At 48.7% G+C, this 20,080-nt stretch overlaps 2 protein-coding genes across 9 annotated transcripts; one reads left to right on the forward strand and one right to left on the reverse strand.

Annotated features, from left to right (window-relative positions):
• Positions 1–63: 63 nt before the first annotated feature.
• TUFM (Tu translation elongation factor, mitochondrial) lies at positions 64–4,143 on the reverse strand. The gene is made up of 11 exons (XM_069063921.1): positions 3,924–4,143; positions 3,495–3,535; positions 3,148–3,313; positions 2,673–2,839; positions 2,288–2,392; positions 1,915–2,079; positions 1,450–1,582; positions 1,190–1,294; positions 924–1,075; positions 682–801; positions 64–421 (listed from the first exon to the last, which is right to left on the reverse strand). The coding sequence occupies exons 1-11, from the start codon at positions 3,964–3,966 to the stop codon at positions 248–250; spliced, it is 1,371 nt and encodes a 456-aa protein (XP_068920022.1). The 5' UTR covers positions 3,967–4,143; the 3' UTR covers positions 64–247.
• A 4,955-nt stretch (positions 4,144–9,098) lies between these two features.
• SH2B1 (SH2B adaptor protein 1) lies at positions 9,099–16,435 on the forward strand. Of its 8 annotated transcripts, none has more exons than XM_069063961.1 (9): positions 9,101–11,849; positions 12,193–12,294; positions 12,815–12,906; positions 13,066–13,172; positions 13,812–14,012; positions 14,341–14,486; positions 14,807–14,978; positions 15,452–15,551; positions 15,723–15,878. In XM_069063961.1, the coding sequence occupies exons 1-9, from the start codon at positions 10,803–10,805 to the stop codon at positions 15,739–15,741; spliced, it is 1,986 nt and encodes a 661-aa protein (XP_068920062.1). In that variant the 5' UTR covers positions 9,101–10,802; the 3' UTR covers positions 15,742–15,878. The 8 variants fall into 8 exon arrangements, 6 of the variants coding, with proteins under 6 accessions (XP_068920083.1, XP_068920094.1, XP_068920062.1 ...); XM_069063970.1 differs by having other exon boundaries at positions 10,828–11,849; positions 14,341–14,552; XM_069064003.1 differs by having other exon boundaries at positions 11,470–11,607; positions 14,341–14,552.
• Positions 16,436–20,080: the final 3,645 nt, after the last annotated feature.

The following is a 20,080-nucleotide window of genomic DNA, read 5'->3' on the forward strand; positions in this document are numbered from 1 at the left end:
AAAAGAAAACACCCTTAACAGAAATCATCCATGTGAAGGTACGACAGCAAGTTACTACACATGTTGTGTCCCACCATTCACAAAACACTTTATTTTCCCAAACAACTGACAGGCTCCTCAGTTCCAGGAGACACCATCACTGCAGATGGAAGAAAAAGCCTGAGGACTATTTTTTCACTTCCTAAACTTGAGCTTCTTCACTCAGGCCTGTGAGGTACCAATGCTGGAGAGAATGCCGGAGTTGAGCTCAGCTCCACTTAATGTCCTTGTCCTCTTCAGTCAGAGCTGATACATTGGTTACCAGGCCAGTCCCAATGGTTCTACCACCATCCCTCAGGGTAAAACGCTGACCTTTCTCCAAGATCATGGGTTGTCTTAAGATTAAGTTTAATTTCAGATCTTCCCCAGGCATGGCCATCTCCTGGAGAAAAAAATGGGGGTTAGAAAACAAATCACTGCCCTCAATTAACCAAGGTGTGGGTAGGAAAGGAAAGAGAAGAAAGCATCTCCACCCATGTATAACCTCTTCTAAGCTTTAACAATCCCCCTAAGCTACTGGCTTGTTGAACAAGAGGCTGTACAAAGCATTTAAGATATGCCAATCATGTGCCTGGCTGTGCTAAGTACTAGGCATACAACGATAGAAATGAAGTTCACCAGTCTCATATACTACCAACTCACCTTCTCTGGGGGCAGAAGGACCCGGCAGGCCATGTCCCACGTGAGAGAGAACATGACAGGCATGAAATGTGACACAAATGGCTTATGGCGGCCACCTTCTTCCTTGCTGAGAATGTAAACCTGGGAAATGAAGCAATCAATCAGAAGACTTTGCCTGCTGTCACTTGTATCTTCCTAAAAAGAACTGGACCAGGGCCAAGGAAGCATACAGCCCAGGGACTCCTCGGACAACTATAGCTTACCTGAGCCTCAACCTTCTGATGGGGCTGAATGGAGCCTGGTTTAACCATCACCATGCCCCGTCGAACATCCTCCCTCTTCAGCCCCCGAATTAAGGCACCAAGGTTATCTCCAGCTTCAGCTCGTTCCAGACTCTGATGAAACATTTCAATTCCTACAATAGGAGAGCAACTTCAAGGCAGGAACAAGGAGAGGGACTAGGCCTCAGTCAGTAAGCAATAACAGAGGAACTAGAAAGAAAGGTTTAGTAGTGGAGTGTGAACTTTACCTGTGACCACAGAGCGAATATTCTTGCTGTGGCCCAGAAATTCACATTCATCTCCTTTCTTCACAGTTCCTCTCTCCAAAGTCCCTGTGACCACTGTGCCACGGCCTAGAACAGAATGATTTAAAATGTGGGGAGGGCTTCATAGTAGTTGGGGGAAATTAAAAATGCCAAGGAGGGATAAATCTAAACCAGTAAAAAAAAAAAAACTTTGCCAAGGGAGGCGGGAAGGAGCTGGGAAAAATATAAAGCGGTAATCTCACCAGGGATGGAATAAACAGACTCCACAGGCAGCAGGAAGGGCTTCTCTAGATCCCGAGTAGGCACAGGAATATGAGTATCCACAGCATCAAGCAATTTCATTACAGCACTCACCCCTAACTCTGGCTGCCGCTGCTGTAGTTAAAGGAGAGGCACAGGGTCAGGGAAAAGCCAGCTTTTTCCTCTAAGAGGAGGACAAAAGTACAGGGCAGCAGCAACAGAGAGGTGATATGCGGCCTTAAGTTCCTATTCAGTCTTCCAGCCCTAAGTCTTCCTCTTCATAAGATCTAGAATAATGGGTCAGACCTATGATCAATGCAGCCTAGTGTCACTTGGAGCAGTCTGACCAAATAGTAAAGTGGTTCTCTGTGACAACCCTTTCAAAGATATTCCCATAGAGAATCAGGATGAGTAATGAACTCCAGGAAGAATTATCCCCCAACCTGTGGCCTTCTACCCCCCCTTACCTCAAGGGCACAGAGAGCAGAACCAACAACGACAGGAGTCTTCTCCCCATCATAACCAAACTCAGTGAGCAGCTCCCGTATTTCTAATTCTACTAGCTCTACCATCTCATTGTCCTGGACAGCATCTGCCTTGTTCACAAACACTACCATGTGCTCCACACCAATCTGGTGGAAGAAAATTGCTCCCATTAATAAGGTTTACACACAAGTTTAGAAAAGAACATTTAAAATGCCATGTAAGAATGATCCTGATCCTGATGAATCCATGCCCCACTTCAGAGCCCTTTTTAAAGACTGCCTCCTCCTCCCTACACCATCCCTTCTCACTGCAGATTTAGATTTCTAGCAAGGCTTGACCTGAAGAGATCGATACCTGTTTGGCAAGTAGCAGATGCTCCCTTGTCTGGGGCATGGGGCCATCATTGGCTGCCACCACCAGGATGCAGCCATCCAATGGGGCTGTGCCCGTGATCATATTCTGGAGAAAGAGAATGATACTAGGTAAATATGCGGATTTTCTTTGGCTTTCAAATTTTTCTGCCTTTCCTTTCTCCAAGGGATTTGATGTAGTCAGCCCTTCTCCATTATTTCCCCATTTTCCTGGGCCTCAAATCTTCCCCTCAAGCCTCTAACCTGTTTTGTCCTTTCTTCTTACCAGCACCCTACATTACAACCATGACAGTTTTATAACTTCCCTAAAGCTCCAAGTTCCTTCAGCCACCTCAGTGCTTGGGGTTGCCTAGATATGTCCCTCTCACCTTGACATAGTCAGCATGCCCAGGACAGTCAGTATGAGCATAGTGTCGAGTGGCTGTACTATATTCCACGTGGGCTGCATTGATGGTGATACCTCGGGCTCGTTCCTCTGGTGCATTGTCAATCTCCTCGTACTTCTTAAACTTGGCCCCACCACCCTCTGCCAGAACTTGGAAACAGAAGGGAAAAAATAGATGAAGGGAGTATATACACTTTGGGTGGTACTCTGTTCTCTTCCCCTTCTGACCATCTCCTTACCCTAACAGGGTCTAGATTCCATACCCAAAGTGAGGCAAATGACATCTGGGAAACAAGGATCCTTTGAGTTTCTATCTTTGCCCTGCATCCCACCCTTCCTAGACTCACAGGACATCCTGATCAGTGCTACTTTAAAATTCCCACTTACTTATATATTTTTTTCACCCCTGATAATCAAAACACTCTTCTTCCCCCATACAAACATCTCCCTGTCCTTACTCTTGGTGATTGCTGCTGTCAGTGTAGTCTTGCCATGATCCACGTGGCCAATAGTCCCAATGTTAACATGAGGTTTGTCTCTCACATAAGTCTTCTTGGCCTCCACGGCAAGGCCCCGTAAAATGAGGGGCAGGGAGGACTTCTGTCCTGGGTTTGAAAGCTGAGCCTGCAAAGAAAGGAGAGTGATCAGTGCTGATCAGGAGGAAGAAATCCCACAGCCCCTTGGTGTGGTTAATGGGAAAGAGATGAGCGAAGTGTTAGGAAACTGATAAGGCAGCTCCATATGCTAATTTCTCCCTTATTCTCCTTTGCTTTGGTCAGGTTTGGGATCAGCGACGTGTCCTTACCCTTTTCAAAAACTTGTGCAGCAGCTGGCAGCTCTGAAAAACTGAGAAGAAAATGCAGCAGGGGAGAAAAGGACTGTAGGCCTCACTCTTCCCTCTCCGCCCCTTCATCCCGTCTGCGTTTCTGCCCCAGACCTCCTTTCTTTCTTCCCTTCCTCTATTCCCAACTTCCCCCCATCTTTTCTTTTTCCACAGCCCCCCTTCCGCCCCGCCCCCTTCTTCCATCACCGAACAGGCCCCTCCCCCACGCACGCCTTCCCTCCTGCAGCTCCTTCGTGGGGACCCAGCCTTGTCTTCTGCCTTCCTACATCGCTCCCCTGGATGCCAAAATCCCCTCCACACTCCTCTTCTCCTTCCTAAGCCATCCCTGCCGACCCTTCCTTTCAGAGGGGTCAAGGGGACGAGCAGCCGCACTCCTTCCCACCCTCCTACCGCAGGGCCCAGGGCGTGCGCGGAACATAACGGTTGCAGCCATCACGACGAGGAGCGGGGGCGGGCGGAGAGGGGAAGTAAGGGATAATGGATGCGTTAGAAGGAAAAGAGCGCCAGACGGGAAGGGGACCAAGAACTGTGCGGCGTGTGAGGCGCTAAGGGCACGGGCAACGGGAAGGCACTTCCGTCGGACGGAAGTGACGTAAGGACAGGAAAGAGAGACTATTGAGAGGCTCCCTTTAGGACTTCTTTGGCGGACTTCCTGTGAAGCGGGGATTCCCGGAAGAAGACTGGGGCCGAAGGCCGGAGACTTAGGCAGGCTGCCAGCTCCCACAATGCATCGCCAGGAACAGCGAAACCCCGCCCCCCGTTTGTGTTGCCTCCTGGGATTTGTGGTCATCTGAGGGTAGGGATTGTAAAGGGGGAGTTTTTAGGAGAGCATTGGAGGCAGACCCGGGATTTCCTAATTTACATGAAGTGATATGGAGCTGGACCCCTTTTCTTTTCCAATACTGCCCCACTAGCCCCTGGTGAATGAATGGTGAGTGAATGAAAAAAAGTATTTGAGTGCTCTTGCAGAGAAGGTGCCCCCTTGCACTGATAGAGTTTCCTCATTGGGGGCAGCGCCCTGCATCAATGAAATTATAGATCTAGTCCCTATGCCTAGCTTTATACTATGTTACCGGCAGTGTACTAACTCCTGGGAATACAAAAGAGAGACAGTCCCTGTCCTTATAGAGCTTACAACCTAACAAGGGCAGACAATACATAAACGATGTTCCTTAAGAAAGAATGTTTTAGTCTGGAAATTATTAGGGATGGTGAGTGGGGGTATAGGGCAGTCAATTGACACGCCCTTTCCAGAAGCAATGGCAGTGTTGATTTGCGTAAAGAGTCTAAAGCAAAAACTAGAGGGAGACTAGGGGTTGGGAAGAAAGGAGTGGTTCCCACGGAGAGCTGCACAGCAGGAAAATGGGATGGGAGGTTTAAACTTGGTAGGAGTCTAGGACTACCTACTTATATTGAGCTCTCATTGCTCAGCACAGAAGCTTCTCCAGGGAGCTCCAAAGTTGAGTGATTTATTTTTCCAAGGCATGAGAGATGGGGTCTCTCATATCTTCCCTGGAGATCCATTCTGATTTCTACCAGAGACTCCACTATTAAAGAGCTTCCTTTGGGTTCCCCTTTTGAAAAAAAAAAAAAAACTAAACTAAATCAATAACAAATAACATGTACTAGACCCTGTCTTCTTAATTTGAGATCACTAGTCACCCACAACTTTTAAATGGGGATGTTAAGGCCTCTAGCCTAGTTCTGCACAATTTCTGCACAACCTTCCTAGCTGGTTTTCTTGTTCCAACATCATCTTCCTCTGATCCTTCCTGCAAACAGATTCTTTTGTAAAACACAGCTCTGATCATGTCACTCTCCTAATGAGATACCATCAGTGGTTCTCCAAGATGTGTAGCAGGCATTGTGGTATAATGGAAAGAGTAATGACTGGTCTTGAAGTCAGAAGACCTAAGTCAGATACCATTTCTGATACTTATTAAATGTGTAACCCTTGATAGGTAATTTCATTTCTCTTAGCCTCAGTTTCTTCATTTGCAGAATGGGGGAAATAGTGCTCATGTTAATCTGTAAAGTTGTTTTGAGAAAGTGTTTTGAAAGCCTTAAAATTCTAGAAAAATTTGAGCCATTATTATTATTATAGGATAAAATCCAGACTCTTTGACCTAGAATTCAAGATCCTCTACCATCTGACTCCCACCTTACCTTTCCAACCCCAGCTCTCACTGTTGCCTTCTACCTTTAAACTCCAGTCAACTTGGTCACCATTCCATCTGGAATGTCTTTATCTATTCTCTCCATCTATTTGATCTGTACACTGCTTCAAGGCCCAGCTCAAATTCCTTCTACTTAGTGAATATTCTGCCAAGACTCTCAGTCAGAAGGACTCTTTTCTCAGAATTCTCAAAGTACTCTGAATCCCTTCTATGTTTCTTATCATATTTGTAGCACAAGTATACAGGAGAATCCTGATCAATATGATGAGTTTCCCAATCAACTAGATAAGGTCTTTGTTAGAAGGGCATACCACATGTGGAGCTACACAGGTGCCATAGTCTCTTGTTGAAAGAACAAGTGATTTTTCTCTTATTGGTCCTGAGAGACTGGGGCTGCCTTAAAGATGACTGAGTACTGAGAATCAGGGAATACATATTTTTGTCAGAGGAGCCATCTTTCTAGAGGTCTATAAAAATGAGTTGTGAAAGTCTACCTCTGGGTAGAATTTGCAATCAAACAAAGGAGAAAGGATGTTAGAAGATAAATTGGCCAATTTTGATTACATAAAATGTAAAAGCTTTTGCACAAACTAATTGTAATTAAAATTGGAAAGGAAAAAGGTAATTCAGGAAAAAAAATCTTTGCAACAACTTTTCCTAATAAAGGACTCGTTTCTAAAATATATAAGGAATTGGTTCAAATTTAAAAGAATAAGAGCCAGCAGCTAGGTGGCACAGTGAATAGAACACCGACCCTGGAGTCAGGAGGACCTGAGTTCAAATCCGACCTCAGACACAACACAAATACTAGCTGTGTGACCTTGGGCAAGTCATTTAACCCCAATTGCCCTCCAAAAAAGAAAAAAATATAAGAGCCATTCTCCAATAAACAAGGACATGAATAAGCTGTTTTCAAAAGAAGACATATAAGCTGTCAATGACCATATGATAAAATGTTCCAAATCATGGATAGAAAAATGCAAATTGAAGCAGCACTGAGATTTTATGTCATACATATCAGATCAGCAGAAATGACAAAAGGAAAAAATGACAAATATTGGAGGAGCTGAAGGAAAACAGACATATTAATGCACTATTAGTGGATTTTTTAATTAGTCCAGGCATTTTGGAAAACAACATAGAACTATGTCCCAAAAGTCTCTAAATTTTGCATATCTTTTACTTTGTTATACGACTAATGATATGACTTATATTCCAAAGGAATTAAAGAGGGAAAGGACCCATGTATACAAAAATACAGTAGCACTTTTTGTAGTAGCCTGAAACTAAGAGAATGATGTCCATTTATTGGGGAATTATGGTATATGAATGTCATATTTATGACAAGTCCATGAGGAATTTAGTACAATTGTAATCTTCAGTTTACAGATAAACCAAGCTTCAGAGAAGTCAAGGGACTTGTCTATGATCACAAAGCTAATAAGTGTTAGAGCCTGAACTCAAATCCCAGTCTCTAGTTTCCTCTGACTGTAAGTCTGTACTTTTCACTATGTTGTCTCTGTTAATGATAAATACAAGCTCCTAACACAGAAGTAGTTGTAGAATCCTAGAAACAAAATACCATCCATATGAATCTTCCATTAAAGTGACTTGATTCTGTTGGTTTCTTGACTTGATTGTTCTTCAAGTCTAAGTACCAGAGTTTTGGCTATCCTTGAAATCCCTGTGACAACGGTTGCTGTTGTTGTTTATTCTTCCTTCTTGAAAAGGACCATGACTTCAGGAAGGTAATGTCATGACTTGAAAGTGAATTGGATTTAAGTAAGGCAGGGTTGTGCAAAGTCACAAGCCTCACTTTCTCCTCCAGAGCCATCTGGGTCCAGGGGCAAGATATAGATCAGGATGACTGGAGATGCCCACCCCTCCCCCCATGACAACTAGATATATCTTTATGTAGTACCAGAACAGACCATATAAGTCATCTAATTCAATCTCCTCATTTAACAGAAAAGTAAACAGGCTCAGAATATCCCTAGGGCTAAGATTTAAATTCAGATTCTCCACCTCCCTTTCTCAGTACATCATGCTATCTGTTAAAGACATGGCAGCAAGCCATTGTAGGTTTTTTTCAGTGGAGCATCAAGTGTGGAGGTCTCCTTGGATGTCCCCATCAAGACCACTGCACTTCCCTTGCTCTAATGTCAGCCCCTGAGCAGTTGAAAACCTTTTCCCCAAGAGCTGAGGGAGAACCTTTAGGCATCTCTGGAGCTTCTGTAAAACGTCTCTTCCCCAGAAAAAAGGCCAAGGTCTTAAACTTAGGGGCAGATAGGTAGCACAGGGGATAGAGTGCTTGGCCTGGAGTCAAATTTAAAATTTGACCTCAGACAGGTATTAGCTTTGTTACCCTAGGCAAGTCACTTAACCCTGTTTGCCTCAGTTTCCTCATCTGTAAAATGAACTGGAAAAGGAAATGGCAAACCACTCCAGTATCTTTGTCAAGAAAACCCCAAAAAGGGATCACGAAGACTCATACACGACTGAAAACCACTGAACGTGAACTCATATTCCAGACTCCGCAGGTGGGAGGTGGGAGTTCTTTCTCAAGGTCACCTCAGCCTTCCCATATCCCTCCCCCAGGGGGTGCTGTCGTTTTCTTCAGAGAACCGGAGGATCCGGCGCTCTAGGAGGCCACCTGACCCCTCTGTGACCTCTAACCAGCCTTTGCACCGTTCTCTCTGGTTTCACGCTCCCCTAGTGGTAGTTTAGCTTTGCATTTGTTTGGGATACTCTATCTCGAGGCACCGTCTCTATGGTTGACCGGCCAACCTCCTTCGTTCTCCTTACGGGAGGTGGCAGTGGAAGTCCTAGTCTAGACTAACCCATCTCCGTGGGATGTCTCAGGGGATGTCCCACCCAGAGGGGCGACTGGTGGAGACGCTAAAGTGTTCACAGCGCCTCCTCCTTCTGTACATTTAAGAACCCCTATTCCTACACCCTGGAAGAACGATCTCTATGATCCCCACGCCTCAGGAGGAGGAAGTCGAAGGGAACGTGCCTTTCTCTCCCCGCTGGCTTATCTATGGTCTTTTTTTTTTCTTGATGGGAAAGGGGGTCCCGGCGCCTGCGCAGTAGCTGGCTGGTCGCTGGTCACTGATTGTTGGGGGTGGGAGGGGAGCGGGAGCCGCCGCTGCTGCCGCCGGAGCAAACCGCGGGGACCGAGATGCAGGTGGGACCGGAACCGGAACCCCCCTCCTCATTCTCCTCTCCCCCCCTCGGACCCTCCCCCCTCTCCCGGGCCTGGGACTGGAGGGAAGGCCGAAGGTCTTGGAGCGGGGCCGGGCTCGGAGGCCGGGGTCTGGGGGAGTGCCCCCAGGGCAGCACCCCCCGGGAGACCGGTGGAGTGGGCCGCAATGGGCGGAGGTGAAGGAGGCGGTCCACGGGCGAAGGGAAAGCCGGGCGTTCTCCGGAGCCCCCCTTCCCCCCAGGAGCGCTGGAGCTGGGCAAAGGAGCAGGGCTGCCCGCGGCTTCACCGCTGCAGGGCCGGGGGTCGGGGCCAGTGGGCAGGAGCAGCTGGGCTGAAGGAGCCGCGGCGTTTGGGGGGACCCCCTTGTTGGTGTGGAATATACCCGTTTTCGGGTGGGAGGGAGTAGGCATGTCATGCTTGGGTGTCTCCCCCTCAGCGTGCACGAACCTCGTCGTTCCCAGGCACCTCATTGCAGTTGGAGACTGTTTCTTGTGTGTCTGTCTCCTCGAGTCAGGGTCCGGGGATAGATGTCAAAGGCGACCGAAAGCGTGGGGGCTGCAGGGAATGTGAGGCTGTTCGTCGGGGAATGGCCAGCCAGAGTAGGGGTGGTTTGCTGTCTGGAAGGAGTCCTTGAGGAGATAAGAAGCCCAGGAGGCCAGACTGCTTTAAGGCTGCTCTCAGTCCAGACTTGTCCGTGGAGATCTGGATTTAGGAAATTATTTCTGATGTCTGCCTTTGGAAATTCGTTTTGGTGTTAAGCCTCGCCTTGCTTAGAACTTCCCGTCTTAGGGAATTAGACTAGGAGTCAGAGGACCCTAGGTTCTGGCCATGGCTGCAACTTGCAGCCACCTCTTTTGTGACCTTCTGAGTCTGTTTTCTTACCCATAAAATGGGTGCAAGAGCGGCTGGTTAACATCTTTGTAGAGTTGCTGTGAAGATCAAATGGAAGACCATGAGTGAAGATGCTTTGAAATCATAAAGTAGTATGGGAGTGCTATTATTTGCCGAGCAGAAATTTTTCTAAAAACCCTTCCAGTGGACTAGCCATGCTGTGAATAGTGGCCATGAGTCTGGTCTGAAGAAACCCGGGATTAGTGGCTTTCAGTGCTGAGCCTTGTTTTTCCCAGCGTCCAATTGCTCAGGGCTGTGGGACTAAAAGGCCTGTGTGCTAATTTTCACAACTTGTCTAACCTTTAGCCCCTTTTGCTTTCTTCTGTTCTTCATGACGATAGAAAATAGTTAATCTCAGCCTTCTCATAGTTCCTTTTATTCTTGTGACTGAGAGGAAGGAGTAAGGTAGTAGTACCCAACATTTTATGGTAGGAGCTACTGAGCCTTTGATGGAAGGAGGGGGTGGGTGTGGGAATGATGCCTTCAAGGCAGTGCCCTCATACCACAATGCTTAAAATGGCAGTGAGCCTTAGAGAAACAAGGTAGCAGTCACCTGCCTATTGCCAACCTGTTAGGGACCCTTGGAGTAAGATATTGGATGGATTGATTTATTCCTGAGAGAGAAGTGATTGGAAAGGAAGCTTTATATCTCTAAAGGGTTTTCTTTTTTGGAGGGTGGTGACCAGCTTACCTTTAACTCTTCTGGGATCAAAGCCAAAGAATGTGGGCTGAGATCACAGCAGGAAAGATGGAGGTTGGAAAAACCTATCAGTGCTTGAAAGGTGTAAGAACCTGGAATATGGGAAGGAAACTAACATGTTTTAAAGGACTTTCTTGAATCTCTCTGAATCAGAGAGGAATGAGGTGAACAGAATGCAGTATGGAAGAGTAAATGGTTTCTCAGTGGGGGTGGAACAATTGGGGAATTTCTGGTACCTGGGGAAAGGTCTAGAAATTATTCTCTGTAAACTCTAATCCTAATACTGACTCCTTTATATGTGCCTCTTTTTCCCTTCCACAGTTGCTGCAGATGACCCTGAGTCTTCTGGCCTCCCCCCCCACTTCCTTCCCTCCCCTGGGTCCCCCACTCTCCATTTCATCTGGCTCATCATGAATGGTGCCCCTTCCCCTGAGGATGGGGCTTCCCCTTCTCCTCCCCCTCTGCCACCACCACCACCACCACCTCCCCCAAGTTGGCGGGAGTTCTGTGAATCCCACGCTCGGGCGGCAGCCCTGGACTTTGCCCGACGCTTCCGCCTCTACTTGGCTTCCCATCCCCAATATGCAGGGCCTGGGGCTGAGGCAGCCTTCTCCCGACGTTTTGCTGAGCTCTTCTTGCAGCACTTTGAGGCAGAGGTGGCCCGGGCCTCAGGTTCCCTTTTATCATCTGGTCCAATTCCCCTGAGTCCTGGAACGGAAACCCCATCCCTGGAAAGCTGCAGGAACAGTGGGCCTCTGACTGTGTTGGGTCCTTCTCGATCCTCTGAAGACCTGGCTGGCCCTCTCCCTTCTTCAATTTCTTCATCTTCCTCAAAACCTAAGCTGAAGAAACGTTTCTCCCTCCGCTCTGTGGGCCGCTCAGTACGAGGCTCAGTCCGAGGGATCTTGCAGTGGCGGGGAGCTGGTGATCCCCCCTCTCCAGTGGGACCCTTGGAGACCTCTGCCTCTGGACCACCTGTCCTGGGTGGAAACAGCAACTCCAACTCCTCTGGTGGGGGTGGTAGCACCAATGTGGGGCCAGCTAGCGGTGGGACATCCCCTGGGGAAAGATGGACACACCGCTTTGAGAGGCTGAGACTAAGTAGGGGAGGGGGACCCTTAAAGGATGGGGCAGGGACAGTACAAAGGGAGGGGCTACTGAGCTTCATGGGAACAGAGGAGGCAGCTGTTGGTGGAGGAGAAGGTCGAGGGGGAGGAGGAACTGGACCCTCATCTGGGGGTGGGGGACCACCAAGGTGGCAGAAGTGTCGCCTGCTGCTTCGGAGTGAGGGGGAAGGAGGAGGAGGAGGAGGAAGTCGGCTGGAATTCTATATCCCACCTAAGGTGAGAGAGAAGGGGAAGTATGACTGGGGATAAATAATGTAGAAGCCTTGCAGATAGAACCCCAGAAGTTTACAAGCCTACAGGCTTTTACTTTTTTTTTCCTTTTGAAACTTGGACCCACCTTGCTAACTCGACACTTGTTGAGTGTGCAGGACTAGGTTGGTGATATCAAGTCTTTCTGCCACCTCCACATTACTTAAAAGGTAGAGCAGGGAGCCATTGGGCTTGTGTTGACACCCCTTTGGTGAAGTGGGAAGAGTTGGGAGGCCAGGTTCCCCCTGGGGCAGTGGAGGACTGTTTTTGAGCCTGAATATTGGGACTCCTACTGCCTCTTCTACCACAGGCATCCCGGCCCCGGATCAACATCCTGTGTTCTACCATCACAGATGTCCGGACAACCACAGCCCTGGAGATGCCTGACAAGGAGAACACCTTTGTGGTTAAGGTCAGAGCTGTTGGGATTTTCATTCTTCCTTTACTACCCATTCCAAAGAATATGATTCTTGTGTTTTAGGGGGAAGGGAGAATGGGTGCAGAGTGGGCAGGCTCTCAGTTTGTCCAAGGACTAGAAGCTGTGACAAAGGTTTCATGACCCCTGTTGCCAGGGTACTCTCTTCCCCAAAAATGAAGACATTCTCTTGAAGTTTAGGCTTCTCTCTCTCTCTCTCTCTCTCTCTCTCTCTCTCTCTCTCTCTCTCTCTCTCTCTCTCTCCCTCTCTCTTTTCACAGATATTGTATATGTATATGTGTACATATACATAGAAACACACGCATATGTAATACAAACATATACATGCATATACACACAAATCAAATTACTTGGGAAGAGAAGCAAGAGGAAAGGAAATAGAGAGAATGTTCTTTTCATTGAGGTTGGGTAAGAAGACTTGGGGAGCTCTCAGTGTCTTTTTGGCCTCCCCTTTGCCCCATTTCCTGTCTGAAGTGCCTTAACCTTGCCTCCATAGGTGGAGGGCTCTATGGAATACATCCTAGAGACAGCTGATGCCTTGAATATGAAGGCCTGGGTGTCTGATCTACAGGATTGCCTGAGCCCAGGGTGAGGGACCTGAGGAGGCAAGGGAGGGGAGGTGGTAGGAAAGGTGCTTAATGCTGCTCAGTTCACTTTGTGACTCTTCCCTTTCTTCTTTTCCCTGAAATTTTCCGTGTCACTGATACCCAATCTGATGTCTACCCTTGGCACTTCATTCTCTACCAGGGAGAACACAGACAGCCTGGACCTATCCTGCCTCAACCACTCAGAGAGTCTGCCCAGCCAGGAGCTGCCCTTGGGACCTAGTGAAAGCAACGAGCACCTGTCTCAGGGTGAGGCAAGAGGGCAGGGAAGCCAGACCCTTGGGGGCAACTTTTGTGTGGTCAACTAGATATCAATCATGAAATGTTAGAGCTAGAAGGGATCTTATAGTCCACCCTCCTCATTTTACAGGCAGGGAAACTGAGGGTCAGAGAGGAGTAGCTTGTCCAAGGTAACATAGCTAGTAAGAGGAAGAGTTGGGCTTAGAACCCAGATCTCCTGACTAATCAGACAGGTGTTGTAATTTTTGAAGGCCTGCTTTCCTAGCTTAGTTAATCAGCAGTCAGTAAATTGTCAGGTTCTGTGGCTTCTGAGGTCTCTTCTATTTCTAAGATGGAGATACTTGTTTAGTGTCCAGTAGATTGGATTCAGTGTTAAGCCAAATTCAGTCTTTATCTTTTAGGAAATGAGCCAGTAGAGGGTTTTGAGCAGCAGTTTGGTAATGAATGGTATGTTCTAAGAATATTTCTCCAGTACCTTTTATAGGATAGATTTGAGGAGGAAATTTGAGTCACAGAGAGATGTTAGGAAGCTATTGTCTCTTTGTGTCCTAAGGAGAAAGATTCTTCTTTTCGTGATTAGGGAGTGGACTGGATTGTGGAGGGTGCTGAATCTCAAAGTCTTCCTTGCACTCTTGGTTTTTCCTTTAGGGGCATATGGGGGCCTCTCAGATCGTCCCTCAGCTTCTGTCTCCCCCAGCTCTGCTTCTATTGCTGCCTCCCATTTTGATTCAATGGAACTACTGCCCCCAGAGTTGCCCCCCCGAGTCCCTATTGAAGAGGGGCCACCAGTGGGGACAACTTACCCCCCACCAGCCCCTTACCCTCCTCCGGACACTCCAGACACCACAGGTACCAGGGTGTGTATGTGTGTGCATGTATATGTGTATGTTTGTGTGTGTGTATTAATGTATATATCCATATATACATGTGGATGGAGAGGAGGGTATGTGTATGTGTGTCTTTGCTTTATAGGTCTTTCTAACTACTTCTAATTCTAGTTTTCTTCGTAACTAAACTCCTTCTCTTGAGTCTTTCAGATCTGAGGGACTGTGGGTCCCTAAACTAGGGGGAAGGGGAAGATACACAAGGGAAGGGCTTCAGTACAGAAGACTCTTGTCCTCAGGGATGGGGGAGGCTTCCCTGACGCCCTGGTTTCCCCACTCTTTCCTTCCTGAAGGTTCGTTCCTGTTCCAGGGGGAGTCAGATGGAGGTGATGGGGACCATCCCCTTTCAGAGTACCCTTGGTTCCATGGGACCCTCTCCCGCCTCAAAGCTGCCCAGCTAGTATTGGCAGGGGGTGCTGGCAGCCATGGTGTCTTCCTGGTACGTCAAAGTGAGACGAGGAGGGGGGAATATGTCCTCACATTCAACTTCCAGGGCAAGGCCAAGGTGAGTGGCCCCGTGGAAGGAAGGAAAGCTTCAGGGGAGAAGGCTGTAGTGTCCTGGGAAGAAGATTAGCGTAGGGAAGTATCCCATGGAAAGAGAGTTCAAAGAAAGAGGGGGAGTTCAGGAAATAGGAGGTTCCCAGGGACATGGGAAACTGTTGGGGGAAAGATTTTTGATCCCAGGGGAAAGGGTAGTTTAGGAGAGATGACAGGTCCCAAGAAGAAAGCAGTCTTTACCTTCCCAATCCCGGCCCCCAGCACCTTCGTCTGTCCCTGAATGAGGATGGTCAGTGCCGGGTGCAGCACCTCTGGTTCCAGACGGTCTTTGACATGCTGGAGCATTTCCGGGTCCACCCCATTCCCCTGGAGTCTGGGGGCTCCAGTGATGTTACCCTCGTCAGCTATGTTGTGGCCTCCCAGAGGCTGCAAGGTAAGCAGGGCTGCAGGGGAGAAAGTTCTTGCTCCTCAGAGAATTGAGGCATGAGCAGAGAGGACAAAGCTGTCCTGTGCAAGTGGTGGAGCATGTTCAGAGGGGAAGGAGGGAGGGATGGAGTGGCAAAGAAAGTGAGTGTGCCCTGCAGAGAGGTGCTCAGCCGCTCTCCCTTCCTCCCCCTTCGGAGGTGATGCTCACACCAGGGGGGAGGTGGGAGGTGGTGAGAATGGGATTGGTGCATTCTCATTTCCATCCAAAGCCTCTGCCCATTGTCTGTCTCTGCTTCCACTCTTCCCTACTTTTTCCTCTCTCTTTCTCTTCCTCTGTCCCTTCTGGGCAATGCTTTGTCTGCTCCTTCATGTGCTTACCCCGTATGACCTTTACCCAAACCTCTGCTCCTCATCTTTCCCCTTCCTAACCCTCCTCCAACCCCCCGCTGTCCTGTCTGTGCCCTCCTCACTCCCCCTCAGGCAGGGAACGGGCAGGGAGCCGAGCTGGGGTGTGTGAGGGAGATCGCTGCTACCCCGACGCGTCTTCCACCCTCATGCCCATCGGAGCGAGTGACTGTGTGTAAGTGTGCTTCCTCCCCATGTTCCATCCTCCACGAGAGGGTTTGGAAGGTGTGGGATGAAGGGACTTGGGTCCTGAGGATGATGGATTTCAAAGGGAGGGGGTGCCAAGAAGACTTAAGTCATATCGTACGTGCTCTACCTGAGTTACCTCCCCTCCTACCCTTTCCAGAACCGAACATCTCCCATGACCCATCCCAATCTCCTGACCCTGATCCGAGGGCAGACCCAGCACACCCTGGGGAAGAGGAAGAGATGGTGGAAGCATCAGAAGCTTCAGAGGAACAGAAGGCAGGCAGTGGAGGGACCCCAGGAGAGCCAGGCACTGTGGCTGAGCTTGAGGAGGCCACAGCCCTGAACAGGGAGCCCTCAGGGCTAGAGGGCCCTGGTGGGGAGGTGGGAGTGACCCCTTTTGTGCATTTCTTGCAGCTGCAGCCAGGGAATGCCGGGGAGGAAGGGGTCCGCTCCAGAGCCATCAATAACCAATACTCCTTCCTATAAGGATGAATAGCCCCACACAACCAATTCTCCTTTCTCCTTGGCCCTGGGTCAGGACCCAGGACAGATCCTCCCCAGAGAGGTACAAATGCTTCCCTTGCCCCTGTTTGGCTAGGGGGTGGGAGTGGTACGGGACAGAGGGACAGAGCCATTAGTAACTTTCCAGATGACACACTCCAAGCTGCCCCTTTCCCTGGGCAGGGGACTTGGATCCGTTACCTCCTTTTGGGGGTGGGCCAATTGTGCTCAGCCTCGCCCCCTGTGGGCCATTTCTCCAGTACCTCTCACAGCTCTCTGTGATGTATTGGGGAGGGGCTGTATCAGCTACATTAAGGATTTTTTTTTTTTAAGTGAAATGGAGAAACATAAATAAAAAGGTTTATCTCAGCTCTCTTCTGGTCTTTGGCCCAGTGTTTATATCACAGAATGGAATTGGAGATGGTAATATGATTGGCTCAGGGGGTGCACATGTAGATACTTTTGAGTCCTGGATCAGCCACTTCCAGGGTCACTTTGTGGCTGTCACTTCCCATGTCAGACTAGTCATCTCAAGTCCCCTCCAACTCTTCACATCCTGATTCTGGAATTCCAGCTCGACTGGAAGCTGTAAAGTAGAGCCAGGGGACGAGGGTGACTCCTTTTTCCCTAAATAGGTTGTTCTGGGAGAGGTCAAAGGTAATAACCATTAAGCTAAGCTAAAAAGGTCAGGATTTCTGGGTTCTTGAGAAAGGAGGCATCGCAGTGTGGCGTGGAGGCATCTGGCCTGGAGTTGGGAGATCTGCATCCTGGCTCTGCTACTGAGTGAAGTGTGGTACCTTCACACTTGGGGGAGTCACTCGACTCATTTGCTCCTCTGTAAATGAGGGGGCTAGATTTAGATGGTGTTGTGAGGACCCTTCTGCATCTCCCAGCTTTGGTGGTGCATTTCTCCAAAAGAGGGCGCTCTTGGCCCTCCTCGCTACTCTAGCCCCAGGAGGACTTCAGAGGATTGTTGGATTTAAAAATATGTGAGAGAGAAAAATGAACTGGCAGGCACCATCCAATCAAACCCCCTGGTTTTAAAGATGAGTGAACGGCCCCCAAAATGTGAATGGTTTGCACAGGGTCAGATCGGTAATCAGAGCAGAGCTGGGATTTAAACACAGGCCTGCTGCTCCTTAAATCACACCATGTTAGCCGCCCAGGACCATCTCCAAATGTATTCCAGAGCTCCTCCCTCTGCTATGCCAGTTCTGCCCTTCACCTCTGTCTTTTTGTCTTGTGTTCCTGCCCCATTCCCCGGCCTAATGGGATGCTCCAGCCCTGTATTCTTCCCTTTCCTTTGGCTTTGCCACTCCCTTTTCTTCTATCCCAGCTCCCCTCCTCCAGCAGGCCCTAGGCTCTTGTGACCTTGTTATTCTGAGCCTCTGGTTCTGACAGGAGATGGACAGGAGACAGCTGGAATCTGCAGTGTGCCCTGGGCAGGGAGCTGGCTGAAGGCTGATGACTTTTCCCACTTGGTCTTTTCTTTGGGGCTCCCTCATCCAGTTGGGGGAACCTGAGGGGTGGAACCAACCCATGTGGAACCAGGGAGAAAGTTGCAGGATCTTGGTGCTATGAATGGGGAGTATGAGAATTCCACCATCTCAGAGATTAACAGGGTCTGATTCAGACCTGCTCTGACCAGAAACAAATTATGTTCCCAGCCCACCCCTTTGGTCTTCAAAAAATTGCCTTTGTAAGGCTAAAGGGGACTCTCAGGGAATGGAGGGCACACAGGATCCAAAGGCCTTCCTCCTGCATTCTCATGTTGGATGATAATTGTTCCTTCTCTCTAAACTTTGGGCCTTAGCACCTCCTCACAGACTCTGGGATATTAGAGCTGAAATGTACCTGAGAATTTTGGCCCAACCCCCTCATTTTATAGATGAGAAAACTGAGGTGCAGAAATGAGTTATTTGCCAGGGTGATAAGGGGAGTTGATGACAGAGTCCTTTTTTTCTACTAGCCCTAGGGATAAAGGTGAGAATGCCTTCCTCAAATCAGAAACCAGTTTGACCATCCTCAGAAAAGAATTATTTTCTAAATCATTTTCCTTCTCCATATTTTTGAGAGACAACTCTGTTCTCCCCTGGTGCAATACTGGATTAAAGTATTTTTCCTTCCTGAGCCTCTAGTTTTCTGTAAAATTAGGGGACTTAGGGCTTTGGATTAGTACTCAATTAACTTCAAAGTCCCTTTCTGGTTTGTCCCTTAGTATGAGTCTGTGCTCTTTTATATGCTATATAATGCTTTTTGCCACCTCTAATTCTCTCGCTCTCCCTCCCTCACTCTCCTTTCTCCTCCCTCCCTCTCTTTCTCTCACCCTCTCTCTCCCTTCTTCTCTCCCTCTCCCCTCCCTTCTTCTTTCCCCCCCTCTCCATGTTTGGTCACTCTTGCTCCTTCAAGACGGGCAGTGGCCCCTGTCACTCAACCAGGGTGGGGAAAAACTAGACTGAGCAGTAGCTTAGGTTATGGTGAATTTGCCCTCTCACACCTCTCTCCTCGACCCAGATAACATGGGATCACGGGATAGGTCTGAAAGTCCCCTGATTCCTGTGGGTGTGATTCTCTCACATAACAGCCCCATTTTGTGGAACCCCCACACTCCAATCTCCTATCCCCCCATTCCTCACCCCACCCCCCAGAGGTCAGGGAAGGACTCAGCTGTGAAGGAGAGACAGTCAAAGCTGTGAAAAAGGGGAGGGGGAGGAGAGCTATGTCCTCACCTCACCCTGGAGGTTGCCCTTCCAGTCCAGGCAGAGTAGTGGAGGGTTCAAGAGGGAAGCATTCCTAAATCTCTCCCCACCCCCACCCTACCAAGCACTCTGGTTTTCCCCAGTGAGGGAGTCCCCTTTCCTTGGGCTCTTTGCACCCTGTACCTTTCTTTAGATTGTAAGAGCCAAAATGGACCTTAAAAGAATAATCAACTGGCCTGGCATCCTCATTCAACAAGTGGGAAAATGAAGGCACAGGGAAGTGATTTGCCCAAGGTCACAGCTCCCTTTCTATGACCTTCCCACCTCTAACCCTTCACTGGTTAATCCTCATCCCCTCTTTGCTCTACCACCCCTTTGCTCCTTCAGTTATTCCTCATCCCCCCTCCTCCACCCCTCCTTACTAGCCCCCAATACTCACACTCTCTCCTTATCCCCAAGGTCCCCTCCTACCTCCCCCATTCTTCAGCAGTTGCCTAGTGGTAACCAGACGCTCCACCCTGGGGCAAGGGTGGGGGCTGGCTCAGAGCAGCTGCCACTCCTGGGAGGCTGACACTGAATCCAGGGCTCAGAAACTTCTTGTGCCTTCGAACCCAGTCTTTGGGTCTTGCCTGGCACCTGACAACAGGGCCTCCTGCTCCCTTCTCTTTAAGGTTCAGTTTGCTTCTTGTTCCATCATCCCCTCATTTCTGGTCTGTTCCCCTCAGCCAAATAAGGCAGTTGGAGTGTAGCGGAAAAACCCACGAATTTGGAAGAACTGGGTTTGAAGCTCAGCTCTGCCACTTATTACTTGTGTGATTGTGGACATCTTTCTGGAATTCAGTTTTCCCATCTATAAAATGAGAGGGTTGGAACAGATGGTCTCCGAGGTCCCTTCCAGCTCAAAATCCCATGATTTTCCCTACACCTGTCCCTGTTTCACCAGATCTGACCCTCCACAATCATACCCACACCCATTCCCTTTGTCTATACCAGCCTAATTTAGTTATCTTCCATGAATACCCTGATTTCTCTTGAGGTTTCTGTCCAACCCTTCAGCACAATATAGCCATTATTTTTGCTCTCCACTGACCCTAGATTTCTTCTGTCTTAACTTTTCCAACCCTCACCTGGGACTGACACCAACAGTCAGGTCATAGTAGTAAGAATTGTACATTAGCCATAAGGTTTTGGGTCAAGACCTGCCAGTGTGGAGGAAACCATGGCTTGAGAAGGAATAATTGTTTCTATCCATCCTTGTCTAGGAAGGTGTCTCCACCCCCATTCTAAACCTTCAGACCATAAGTCTCTCCCCTCT

The sequence above is a fragment of the Petaurus breviceps genome, unplaced genomic scaffold (genome assembly GCF_028583685.1).
Source record: "Petaurus breviceps papuanus isolate PSGF00001 unplaced genomic scaffold, PetGlider_PUasm1.0 138, whole genome shotgun sequence".
NCBI classification, from domain to species: domain Eukaryota; kingdom Metazoa; phylum Chordata; class Mammalia; order Diprotodontia; family Petauridae; genus Petaurus; species Petaurus breviceps.

What these genes read in the sequence shown, in the direction of transcription:
- TUFM (XM_069063921.1), bottom strand. Translation starts at nt 3,966, where the DNA reads ATGGCTGCAACCGTTATGTTCCGCGCACGCCCTGGGCCCTGCG. An exon ending in CGCACGCCCTGGGCCCTGCG is followed by an intron (nt 3,536 to 3,923) that starts GTAGGAGGGTGG and finishes TTTTCTTCTCAG; the next exon opens with TTTTTCAGAGCTGCCAGCTG. An exon ending in TATTCGCTCTGTGGTCACAG is followed by an intron (nt 1,076 to 1,189) that starts GTAAAGTTCACA and finishes CTCCTATTGTAG; the next exon opens with GAATTGAAATGTTTCATCAG.
- SH2B1 (XM_069064012.1), top strand. Translation starts at nt 10,917, where the DNA reads ATGAATGGTGCCCCTTCCCCTGAGGATGGGGCTTCCCCTTCTCCTCCC. An exon ending in AGAACACCTTTGTGGTTAAG is followed by an intron (nt 12,295 to 12,814) that starts GTCAGAGCTGTT and finishes TTGCCTCCATAG; the next exon opens with GTGGAGGGCTCTATGGAATA. An exon ending in CAACGAGCACCTGTCTCAGG is followed by an intron (nt 13,173 to 13,811) that starts GTGAGGCAAGAG and finishes TTTTTCCTTTAG; the next exon opens with GGGCATATGGGGGCCTCTCA.